Consider the following 13,177-nt stretch of genomic DNA (forward strand, 5'->3'; position numbering starts at 1 on the left):
AGGTTTATGCAAATGTCCTGATGAAAGTATACTTAGTCTTTCAGATGAAGTACATAAAGCTAAGGGCTCAGCCTGAATATCTCACCAGGGGCAAGGGCAGCAACTTTTCTATTTTAATACAATTGTGGGCAGAAGTCATGTTATTTAAAATAGAGATCCTTTCATAAAACTTAAGATTTAGAGTAGAGAAAGAGAAGACAAAACCAAAATTCCCACACAGTCAAAAATAATTTCATGTTAGTCTTACAGTCTGGGAGAAACCTAAAAAGAATGGTAGTTCCCAAACTCATGTACTAGGATCCAGGTTCACCAAGACTTTTCAGTATGCTTCCAAGTTGCTCATCATCATTTTCCTGCTGTATTCATAGGCCAAAAATAGTGCAGCATTGGCAGGGAATGCTCGAATCATGGTAGCTTTCAGTCCCGAATACAAGGCTAATACTCCCTCATTTCTCACAATATTTAACAAGGTTCCAAAAAATCCCGCCTGTTTTCCATACATGGAAAGAACCTGAATTCTGGATTTAATACAATCCACTGGGAATACAATAAGCCAGAGGCAGAGTCCAGCAACTCCACCACTTAACATCAAAGGGACAGGGCCTAGTTCATTCTTTGGTTTCCCTGATGCAAAAAAAGATCTGCTCAGTTCATACCCACTGAAGAAGAAGAAATAGCCTATTACTTCCTGAAGTAGAGTGCTCGAGAGACCATGGTATAAACCTAAGACGCCATCCTTCCTAAGGATACACTTCACGACAGACCAAATTGTGTTATGGCTTTTTGCTATCTTTCCTGACAACTCCATTTCATACATGGTCTGCAGCCGGCACTTCACAAGCTCAGTGGGGCAGAGGACTAGTGCAGCAAATGCAGAGGCAAGGGAACCGGCAGCTGCAGTCTGCAGATCACTCAGTTCTGCCTGCTCGTCCAATCCAACCAATTTTCGGACAAACTGTTGACTAAAGCCATAGCACATGAAGAGAACTGAGCTCTGGGAAACCTGAGCCATCAGTGCTGGGCAGGTTCCCCTGTAGAAGCCTCGGAAGCCCACTTGGTTGTACGTCTTCAGGAAGCAGTCGGTGAGGCCCTTGTACAGTCCAGGGAATGTCTGCATCTTCACTTTCATTGTGTCAAAGGGCTGCCCGGTCAGTACACACGCTGTACCCCCTGCTGCCCCGGCTGTGAGGTCGATGGCAGCCTGGATGCCCGGGTTCGACTTCATGTTGGCCCACTCGCCTCTGGGTCTCGGTGGAAGGCAACTCTCTGGAACACAGGACCTGGGGCCTACATCCGCCTGTGCCCAAGGCCTGGGGTGACTCTGTCTCTGGCTGCCGCTGCTCACCCCACACGGGAGCGTGGGGGAGGCCGCTAAACCTCGGCCGTGAGCCGCCACAGCCCCTCCCCCGTTCCCAAGTAACCCCTGGCGGGTGGCCTCGTGCTGCTCGCGAGCTCACAGCCAGGAGGCGGGGCCCCAGCAGGCACTCGCCTGCGCGGCCATCCATCAGGGCTGTGAAAAAGAGGCATTCCCGGCTCTGGAGTGAAGCTCCAGGTAGAGCACGTGCTGAGTTCACACAAGGCCCTGGGTTCAATATGAAGCCCCTCTCCAAAAAAAAAAAAACAAATACAACTTTCCTCTTTAGCCAGACTCCCCAGAGTCTTAGTACACAAAAGAAAATTGATGGAGTCTGTATTTAAAGGGGGGCAATTTTAAGAAAAAACTTTAAAGTAAAGACTATTTTGGGGCTCCTGGTTCCTGTGTGAATATAGTGGCTGCTTTTATTGGGAAACTCTCAGCCAGCTGCTCACAGCACTTCACTTGAGGGGGTGGGAGAGGGGTTGGGGTGGTGTGGGAACCTGTGTCCAGCAGATGCAATACTTTACTCTGGAGATAACAAAATCTTAAGGGGCATAAGGTATGTGAAAATGATTCTCTTTTGTTTAGAAAGCCTTCCTTGTCTGATTATCCTTGGCTATCAATTGAGATTTAAAAGTGAAGCACTAAAAAGCAAATTGTCCATGGACAGTTTGTCAACAGGTAGTTTTCATTGTAGTTAATAGTGACCTGACTTTTTCTCTGAAGAATGCCCAAATGCCAGTATTTGGAGTTCTTTTCTCTGGGACCATGTTTCTTCAGAGATAATCTTCCAACCCTGACTGCATGAGGTAGGGGGGAATTGGGGTGGGTAAATTATATTCGTAGATATAACAGTGGTCCACTTTATACTTTGAATATAGCCCCTGCTGCTCTGCCACTGCAACTTATTTTTAAAATGGACATGTTTCTTTCTCTTTCTCCTTCTCTTTCTCTCTCCTCATCCCTACTCTCAGGGGAAACATGATTACCTTTCTTCCCCATTTTAGGCAGATTTATCTATACTGGAGTAAACACCCACCATCGGAATGAAGTAATCCGGACTTTGGGAAGGTACCAGAACATCTCAGAAATGACTATGTCCCAAATTAGCAAGTGAATTATAGCTGCAACAGAGAACAAGTGGAATGCAGAATTTTAATCATCTCTCAAAAGCCCCCTGTTCCTGCTGATGGGTAGAATCACAGCCTTTGGGACAGGAATACCCTGTGTTTCTCCTTTGCTAGCAAAGCAATAAACCTTCTTTTACCTTTTTATCAAAACCATGTCCTTGTTACTGGATTGGCACCAGGGACAAGGACCCAGCTTTCAGCAACAAACTTGGCATCCCAAATGGGACCCAAGAGCAGCCCCCACTGCAGCTTTCTTGGGCAGGTCTCTCTCTCCAAGGAACCCCACTTCCATGCTGAGGATGCAAGGTGGCTGGGAAAATTGTTGAGAGCTAACTACAGGAGAGTAAGGAGAGGGCGAATCTGCCTTAGGTCAAACCAGAGGAGCTATTCCTGTGAGTAAAGGAAAGGACTAAGGGACTGTCCCAGCAGCTTCTGAAGCTCCTTTTGCTTCATGGAACTCCCACCTTCTCTCCCTGAACAGTATATGATCCACCTTGAGAAAAAGGAAACTGAACTCAGTTAAGCCATGACACCCCTGGCCATTTGGTAAGTCCCCAGTATGCACATTGAGACCCTTGATTCCACACACCTGGTTCCTCTTTTGGGAACATTTGGTCCCGCTTTGTGGGGACATCTGTGGTGCACTGGTGTAGGAGCCATGGTTCAGTGGGACTTGAGAACCTAGGGATATGTACTCCCTTCTGATCTGTTATGGGATTCTCAACTGTCTATTGGCCTTGGGCTTGGGAATTTCCTCTGGTAGTCTGTTTTGTTTGTATCTGTTACTGCCCCTTTTAAAACATGGCCAGTATTGCATTGATTCTATAGGTAGTGTGAGAAAACCCATGAAAACCACGCCGGACATGAGAATTGACATAAGAGGGTTTATTAAGCAAACAGAGTGTCTCCCTGCAGGGTAAGAGAGAAAATGAGAGGAAAAGAGAAAGGGTGTGCACTAGAGAGAGTGTGAAAAGCGAGGAGGAGAGAGAAAGAAAGTGAGTAGGAGAGAGAAAGCATGAGAAAAGATGGTGGGGAAGCTATCCTTAAGCAGTTGAATTCTGCCAGGCTAACAGGAAACCAATAACAGAGAAGGATACTTGCAAGCTGACTGATGAACCAATAACTAGCTAGGATGTTCACAGACTGACAAGAAGTTGGGAGGCGGGGAAATGGCTGCAACAGAAAGGGCTGGGGAGCAGCTTTATATTATATTACAGGTAGTCTCTTGGGAAAGATCTTGGGTGGTCAATTTAAAGTTTCCCATCTGTTGGCCATGGTTTTGGGACTCCTCTCAGTTGTCTATCTCCATGTTTCTGTTTCTTTTTTGTACAATCTTGTAGTTGGAGTTGGTCTGTCAAAGGTAAAGTGGAAGAAATTTGTTTGTGCAGGTCTTTTTGTTTTAAAGGTTCCCATCTGTAATCCCTGGTTTTGGTGATCCTCTCGTATCTTCATGGGTTTTTTTTGTTTTGTTTTGTTTTGTTTGTATCTGTTACTCTGTTATTGGCCCGTGAAGACACAGGCCATACTGTGTTGATCTTACCAGTAGTCTCTCTCTCTTTTTTTAATCCTTTTTTAAAAATTTATTTGTATTGTAAACAAATGGGATACATCTTGTTTCTCTATTTGTACATGAATAGAGGCATACCATTTGTGTAATCATACATTTACCTAGGGTAATAGTTTTTGATTCATTCTGTTAATTTTTTTTCCTTCCCCCCACCCCTCCCACCCCTCTTTTCCCGCTATACAATCCCTCCTTCCTCCATTCTTGCCCCCCTCCCACCCCCCATTATGTGTCATCATCCACTTATCAGTGAGATCATTCATCCTTTGGTTTTTTGAGATTGGCTTATCTCACTTAGCATGATATTCTCCAATTTCATCCATTGTCCTGCAAATGCCATAATTTTATTCTCCTTTATGGCTGAGTAATATTCCATGGTGTGTATATATATATATATATATATATATATATATATATGTATATATATATATATATATATATATATATACCACAGTTTCTTTATCCATTCATACCAGTAGTCTCTTAAGCAGAGAGATCTTGGTTAAATGGGCCACCTATAGGTATAAGCCTGTTTACTGTAACATAATCTGGCCTTTGAATGGTTTTTCTGGATGGTTATACAATCTTTATGTTGAAGTTGATCTGTCAGGGGTAAAGTATGTGAAAGAGATTCTGTATGTACAGGTTTTTATGCCATTGCATGATAAGGAGTCTGATTAATAAGGTAATAAGTTGAGGGTACCAAAAGACACTGTCTCTGGTGTGCAATGATAGGAGGACACCAGAAGAAAAGGTTTTAAAAGGATTTCAATCTTTCAAGTCCAAAGCTGGCACTCTCAACACTGTTCCTCAACCTGGCACCAGGCAGCTGCAGATCATCTCACTGTGGGTCAAGGATACAAGCACTAAACTGGGGGTAAGAATCCCAGGAAAGCTGCCTGTGCTGTAGAAAAATGGCCAAAAAGAACCTGGTCTCTGCCCTGTCTTCAGTCCCTTTCCTCCTAGGGGGTAGAGTCTGCTGGTCACAAAGGATGTTCTAGCACTCAGTTTATGAGCTGGGGACAGGAATAGTCTCCCCCTTTAAGATATGAGAGGACACCCTATTTGGTCAGGGGATATCCATCACTGGAATATAATAGTATACCATAAAACTAAATGCCTGGGGAGACTGGAAGAATAAATAATTGCACTCAGAAAATAAAAAGAAACTAAGGCCAAGCTGTGTTTTAGAGGTAGCTCTGAAAAGAGATCTTCAAGGAAGTCTAAAGAAAAGGATGGGAAGGACCTCCTCCATTGCATATCAATATGCCTAGTATAAGAAAAGGGTCTAAACAAAGTCTTGAGTACAATTGACAGTGGCGGACTCACTGAAAGTTGATGGCATCATGATAATGATAAGGCTGATAGGTCAGGCTCAAAAATATCCTGTGCTCCAACCCTTTGAATGCCACCTGGGATGAAGCTGCAGTTTTTGTATATGCCAGATTGTCTGATCCCTCTCTTGGGATGAAATTTATTGTATAAATTACATGCACAGATAACATTCATAAGGATCATTTCAGAATATAAATTTAAGAAGCAGAGTGAAACTAAAAAAGATAAAAGAAATTTATAGATATGGAAATATTTTTACAAAAAATTATAAGTTAAAAGAAATGTTTCTGGATAAGAAGGTATTTTGTCTGGTAAAGTAATATTCTTTGGCTAAAGGTCAAAATGAAAGAGAAAAAAAACTAAGGATTTAAAGTTGTGAATATGTAAGTAAGTCACAGAAGGTTTGTGGAAGGTAAATCTCAAAAGCTGGTGTTTGTGGTTAAGTTGGCCATAATTAGCACAGTTGAAAGTTATTTGAAATTTAATGTACTGTTACAAAAAAGTCTGAAACTTGTCTGCTCCTATCTATTTAGTTAATTTTCTTGTATCTGTTAGGTTTTATTACTTGGGGAAACTAAGTCTTAAAGGAATTGTGATTTGTGCCCCATTTTAAAGTCTTAAATGATTACTTTGTCACTGTTTAAGCAAAAACTTGTTATTTAGATTATGATAATATAGTTAACACCCTAAATATATGTGATTAGGTATATGTATGCATCTTAGAACTATATCTAAGACTTATCTAAGTTTTCTGTAAAATTCAAAAAGTGAAAGTTTAAGAAAGTTTATAAGCAAGATAACCAATAAGTGCTCTTTTTAATGCATTATATGTGATATAGAAGGGCCACAGTCCTTTGAAGACCTGCCTTATTTCTGTTTGCCTGAAGTTAATCAAAATTTCTGATCATTAACATTGTTTCATAAATGTATAAGAGATTTAAAGCTATCCTCTGATTTTTGCTAGTACTGCTAACTCATGCAGACCTGTGATTATTGTTACCACACACTCTGAATTCTAAATTTTACTTTAAAAGTTAAATTTAGTTAAATGTAAAGCTTAGAGGAGGGCACCTTGCCATGTTGGTGTTCCCCAAACTAATATTATCTGTAGCAAAATTGTCACATTTGTATAGAAATATTATCTATAGCAAAATTGTCAAATTTGTATAGAAATAAGAAATTTTGTTGGTATTTATTCATGTCATTTTATGTTTTATAGCTGTATAAAGTAACCTGTTGTCAATAAGTTATATACAATTTTGCATTACTCTTCACACTGGAATTGGAATTGAAATGCATTTTTGGAGGATAATAAAGAAAGCCTGAACTGTTTAAAGGTGACATATAAAACATGAAAACATTCTGCGAGCTTTTCCACAAAAAGAAAGTTAAAAGTTCTCTTAGCCTTTGTTTGGTTCATGTTTCAGATGCAATGTTGAATTGTATTATTTGTGACGAGTTCCACCTTACCTGGGATAAGGCTATGCCTCCCACCCTACTCCATGTTAGAATGGCTCCAAAATAGACTAGACTTCAGCTCATTTAAAGTTGTGTTCAAAAGATTGATTTTCATTGTAAAGATTACTGTGATCTCAAACAGGGAATATAAGTGAAGGTTCAAGATTATAAAAAATCATTTTTCTTGGTTCATAGCTATTAGATAAACTGAATATGTTTTTGCTCTGTAATTTAATTTTTTATTTTCCTTGTAAACTTTGTAACTGTTGCCTGTTAGTGTTTTGTGTAGGTACAACCTACAGGGTAGATAGTATAGAATGCCAAATTCCAATACTAATACACACCCAAATTAAATGAAAGTGGTTAACTGTAAAATTATGGATGTTCATGTTATAACCTGTTACTACCTCCTTAAGACTGGTGAAACTGGCTTGCTAGGTGTCTAAAACCCAAAACTTCAAGACTCAAATCAAGGAAGTAAAAGAGCCAAAGAAAAGGCAACCAACATTTTGGCCCTTGCCCTCTAAGGTCACCCAGGACATAGAGAATGATGGGATCCCTCTGTGATCAACAAATCTGCAGATCAGAGAGATCAAGGGGGATCCTTGACGATAGGAAGCCAACCAGTGCACATTCTGAAGAGGCGGGTCAATGGAAATGCCCCTGATACTTCCAAAAGAAGCCACATATGGTCATCCAGACCCCAACCCATCCTGACAGGTGGCACCACTTGTGAAGAAGAGCTAAAGGAGCCAAGAGACTTCACACACATCCCCAAGAGTGATCTCTGAGGAATCTCAGCTAACTTTTAAAGAGTAAGTAGGAACAAGGTCAGTTTTTATGAACTTGGTCTTAAACACCTGGCAGAAGAGTATAGCCTAAGTACAGTATTACATGGACATTTAAAAGGACCAACAATGGTTTATTTTAGTGAAACTTAAGATGTACACTTTTGTCAGCCCTACCAAAAGTAAGTATGGCTGGAGGCTATAAAAGAAGGATTCTTATGACAGTGCCTAATAATGATGACCATAAAGGTCTCTAGAGTCACAGGTTTGTCCTGAGTTAATTTGAGCCTGATCTCATAGATTTACAAATCTTCCTAACTTTCTATATTGATAAAGTGGATCTGTTTTTAACTGATATGATTATGAGTTACTGTCTTTGTGGTTTTCAGAGACTAGCTGAAATATGAATGGCTTTTGTAGTAATTATTTACAAAAATAGTAATGCTTTGCTATCTTGTTTATTGTTATCTTAGCATGATCCCTGCCCTATGTATGCCTTGTCCAGTCACCTGCCATCTGCCACTGTGGACCTCTGGACTGCTCTCATGCTGAATACCCTTAACTGTCCACCACCTACCTGATAGAGAATAAGGACTTTGGGTTACTTCCCCCAACTTCACCCCCTTTCAGCAGGAAGCAGTTTGGAGATGCCGTCACCCATTTTTCCATAGAAACGGAATGTAGAAATTGACAGTGGGAAAGTGTAACAGTGATCTACTTTATGCTTTAAATATAGCCCTTGCTACTCTGCCGCTGCAACTGATTTTTAAAACCAACATGTTCCTTTCTCTTCCTCTCTCTCCCTCCTTACTCTCAGGGGAAATAGCATTACCTTTCTTCCCCATCCCAGGCAGAGTTATCTGTCCTGGAGTACACACTCACCATAGGAATGAAGTAATCCAGAATTTGGGGATGGTACCAGAAGACCTCAAAAATGACTATCTCCCAAATTAACAAGTGAATTATAACTGAAACAGAACAAGTAGAATGTAGCCTTTGAATCATTTCTTTAAAAGCCCCCTCTTCCTGCTGATGGGCAGAATCACAGCCTTTGGAACAGAAGTCCCCTGTGTTTCTCCTTTGTTAGCAAAGTAATAAACTTTCTTTTTCCTTTTTCTCAAACTTATGTCCTTATTATTGGATCAGAATCAGGGGCAAAGACTGAGCTTTTGGCAACATAACAAGGAAATAAGTGTAATATTCCTCCGGTAATCATATAGACTTCAAGTTAATTCCCTTTTCAGATGCTTGTGTACCCCAGTCTTCATCTGTGCCCGTGTTTCCTGAGTTTTGGCTTTCCTAGATTTGATTTTTTTCAGAAAATAAACCTTCCATCCTCTGTGGGATGCAGAAGTTATCTGGCTTCATAGGGTGAGATAGGAATCCTGGATCTGCACCAACTTCGAACATAGACTTCATTGAATCTCATGTTCCTAGTCCCCATCTTTATAATTTTCCTGAATCTTACGTTTGCAAAAATGTTGCCTCTCAGAGGTGCTATATAAAATGGATTTTTCTCTGACATCTGAATTTATTTAACTTTTCTCCATCTGTTTTGGCATTCTTAAAATGTGTTAATATCTCTCATTTGCTGTTGTTTCATCTCCTGTTCTCTTTGTCCTTGTGTTACTAAAAGTTTGGTCCTTGTTCCCAATGCCATTCTAATAATGAGCACATGGTTTTGAGCAAAAAGAAAGTTTATTGCTTTGCCAGCAAAGGAGAAACACAGGGAACTCCTGCCCCAGAGACTGTGGTTCTGCCCATCAGCAGGAACAGGGGACTTTTAAAGAGTTGACTAGAAACTAGAAAATTTTAAGAGGTTTAAGTCCTTTATGTCATACTTAAGGTATTCTTTCTATGTTTTGATTTCATCGTCAGGAACAGTGAATGGGAAAAAGCATATTTTAACACTTATTGTGGAAACCCCGATTATCTAGATGTGCATTTAGCATTTTAATGACTACTGGTTAAATGTTCATTAATTATATCTGGTGCATTGCTTAATTTTTAAAGCACACACTAGATCTATAAAGAAGTGCAATATAAGTAATAAACTGGTTTTGTGTTATGTTTGTATATTTTTGAGACACCAAATTAGTAATCATCTCAGGAATTAGGCTAGGAGTTTTAAACTTTTCTCTCTGGGGAATTAAAAATTTTTTACTATGTAATGCTAAGTAGTTACACATATTAGCCATTTTAAAGACTGAAACAAATAATCTTAATTTTGATTTTACATGCATTTAAACCATTAGAAACATACAAAACATCTAAATAGTTATTGGGTACTGACTACATTCAAGGCACTGTGTTAGGCTTTGTATTATTGCAGTAAGTACCAAATAGTAGCAGAAAATCTCCCTTTAAAGCCTCCCAAAAAATAAAAGTAGAAAAATAAACAATATGAATGCCTAATGAAATGAACAACTATATATTCACTGAGTAATTTAGAAATATTTTTGGCCACTAGGGTATGCCTTAAAACAAAGGGAGACCATTATCATGTCTGTAATAAATATAAGAAAGTCCTAGGCATTCTGAGTCCAGTGACATGCCATATGTTTTGCATTACCACCTCATTATGGAAAGAGCCTAAAACATACAATTAAATTAGTTGCTGTAGAAGTGTTAGTTAATCTCAGTGGCATTTCTTTGGGGGGGGACTACTAGGGATTGAACTCAGTGTTGCTTAACTCCACATCCCAAATCCCTTTTACTTTTTATTTTGAGAAAACTTTCACTAAATTGCTTAGGACCTCACTAAATTGCTGACTTGGCTTAAAAATTTTTTTTTACTTGTAGATGGACACAATATCTATTATTTATTTATTTTATTTTATTTTTATGTAGTGCTGAGGATCAAATCCAGTGCCTCACATGTGCTAGACAAGTACTTTCCCACTGAGCTACTACCCTAGCCTTTAGGCTGGCTTTGAACTTACAATCCTCTCTTAGCCTTCTGAGTCACTAGGATTATAGGCATGCACCACCACATCTGGGATCTTGGTGGCATTTTAAAAATATTTTACATCTTTTCTTTTCCATTCCAATAAAAGACTTAAGTATCATGTTGATTTTTTTTTTTTTTTTTTTTTTTTTTTTTTTTTTTTTTTACTTAGAGACAGGGTCTGGCTGAGTTGTTTAGGACCTTGCTAATTTGCTGAGGCTAGCTTTGCACTTGCAATCCTCCTGCCTCAGCCTCCCAAGTTGCTGGGACTACCAGCATGTGCCACTGTGTCTGGCTATGTTGGTATTTCATCTATATTGGCCATATGAAAAGTTATCTACTATCTCTACCTTGGATCCCCATGAGATACAGCTCAGGATGCATACATATCACCAATCTCTAAACACCATTTTTCCACTGTGTCTCTCTAATCAAGAACACACAGATGCTCCAAGTGATTTCAATATCATTATTACATCTTGAACTGAAGAGCTTAAGGCTTTCCATCTATCCATTTCACCTACATTTTCTCTTTAACTTAACTTTTTAAAATAACTTTTACGTACATGTATTACTTATGTATTTATATATAATTAATCACCCCCAAACTTAGTGGCATTAAAAACAATAAACATCTATTATATCACATAGTTTCTGTGGGTCCAAAATTCCACAACAGTTTCTCTTGAATGGAAAACTTGATTTTAAACCACTCTTACACTTTAGATTTTGATAGAAGCATCACACTTCAAGGCAGCAAAATATCTTGTGTCAGTTATCTCCTACCAAATAAGAATTTACTCCAAAATGAAGTTTATAAAATAACAACCATTTAGATCTTACAATTTCTGTGGGTTGGGAATTCAGGAGCATCTTAGCTAGGTATTTCTCTTTTTTATTAGTTCTTTTTAGTTATACATAAAGTCAGGATTCATTTTGATGTAATTATAAAAGCTTGGAATATATTTGCTCTATTTCAGTCCCCTTCTACTTCTTCCCTCCTCTTTTTCCTGTTCCCTGCCCTCTACTTTACTGATTTCTCTGCTATTTACTTAATTTTTTTAAATCAGTGCCTTGCAAATATATATAAAATTGTGATTCACCATGGTATATTCATGTATGCACATAAGAAAGTTAGGTTAGATTCACCCCACTAATCCTCCCTTTTCTTGTCCCTCCTTCCTGCCCATCAATCCCCTTCCTTTACTCTACTCATCTGTCTCTATTTTGATGAAATTCCCCCACCCTTTTTATTTTCTTTCTTTCTTTCTCTTTTTTTCCTCCTTATTTTGGATTAGTTTTCACAAAGCAAACAATCAATCTTTTACTTCCTGGACCTGGTTTATTTCACTTAGTATGATAGTCTCCAATTCCATCCATTTACTGACAAATGCCATAATTTCATTCTTCTTTATTGCTGAGTATGTATACCACAATTTCTTTATCTATTCATCTGTTAATGGGCACCTAGGTTTGTTGCATAGCTTTACTGTGAATTGTGCTGCCATAGTATTGATGTGGATTCATCCCTATAGTATGTTAATTTTAGATCTTTGGGATTTATACCAGGAGTGAGATCTTAGCTAGGTATTTCTGACCTGGGGTTCTTTGATGAGGTTTCAGTCAAGATGTCAAATAGGGTTGCAGTCATCCAAAGTCTTGACCAGGGCTGGACAATCTGATTCTAAGATGGCTCACTCTCATGACTGGAAAGTTCTAAAGCAAGGAGGCCTCAGTTTGTCACCACTGGGGCCTCTCTATAGGGTCACTTGAGTATCCCCATGACATTGTGACTGGAGTGAGTGATCAAAAAGACAGCAAGGCAAAAGTCACATGTTCATGACCTAACCTTGCAAGTTACACATCACTCTTCCTATATCTTACTGGATACTCAGGACATTGATATTAAATGTAGGAGATAACACAAGGATATTAATACAAGGAGGCAAGACTCAATAGGAACCATCTTGGAGACTAGCTATCACTATATCTATGAAGAATCAAAAGGAAACAAATCGATCTAAGAGAAGACTGAATAGAATGTGGGAAGAGAAAAATCTCCATGAGAAGGTCACTCTCAGATTTAAGTTGACTAAGGAGAATGGGCATCCAGAGGAAGCACTATGGAATGAAGTAAATTCAGGAAATGTTAGCCTCTCCACCAAAAATGTATGATCCTGATTTTAAGAACATCTGTGACAAGTTATTTTTTATGGTTAGGAATGTTTTCTAAGATGCATAGGAAAAACCATGTTAAGATAATATATTATAAATAGATAAGAAGGGGACATGGATAGGGCCCAAGTGAACAAATATATGAAGAACAGGAAATATGTAAGAGAAGAGCATGTACATGGTAGAATGATAGATTGCAAAAGTGTGCATATTCCAATTTAATACTGGACCCCCCCACCCCCCTTTTTTTCTTTTGAGTACTGGAGATTGAACCCAGGACCTTGTACATGCTTGGGCAAGCACTCTACCAGTGAGTTACATCTCCCAGTCCTTGGTTTTCATTCTTCTCAAATTAGTACAATATCCTACTTTGTTATCTGAATTAGCTGTTTATCTATTGAGAGAAAAGAGAGACATCTAAAT

The 13,177-nt window shown here is 38.9% G+C and overlaps 1 protein-coding gene across 1 annotated transcript; it reads right to left on the reverse strand.

The window, feature by feature from the left end:
- Positions 1-319: 319 nt before the first annotated feature.
- On the reverse strand, positions 320-1,225 carry LOC124986273 (mitochondrial ornithine transporter 2-like). The gene has a single exon (XM_047554692.1). It carries the CDS (start codon positions 1,223-1,225, stop codon positions 320-322), a length of 906 nt encoding a protein of 301 aa, XP_047410648.1.
- Positions 1,226-13,177: the final 11,952 nt, after the last annotated feature.

This window comes from Sciurus carolinensis, chromosome 6 (assembly GCF_902686445.1).
Source record: "Sciurus carolinensis chromosome 6, mSciCar1.2, whole genome shotgun sequence".
NCBI lineage: Eukaryota > Metazoa > Chordata > Mammalia > Rodentia > Sciuridae > Sciurus > Sciurus carolinensis.

Bases quoted from the DNA above. Each gene is read 5' to 3' on its own strand.
- LOC124986273 (XM_047554692.1), bottom strand. From the start codon at position 1,225: ATGAAGTCGAACCCGGGCATCCAGGCTGCCATCGACCTCACAGCCGGG.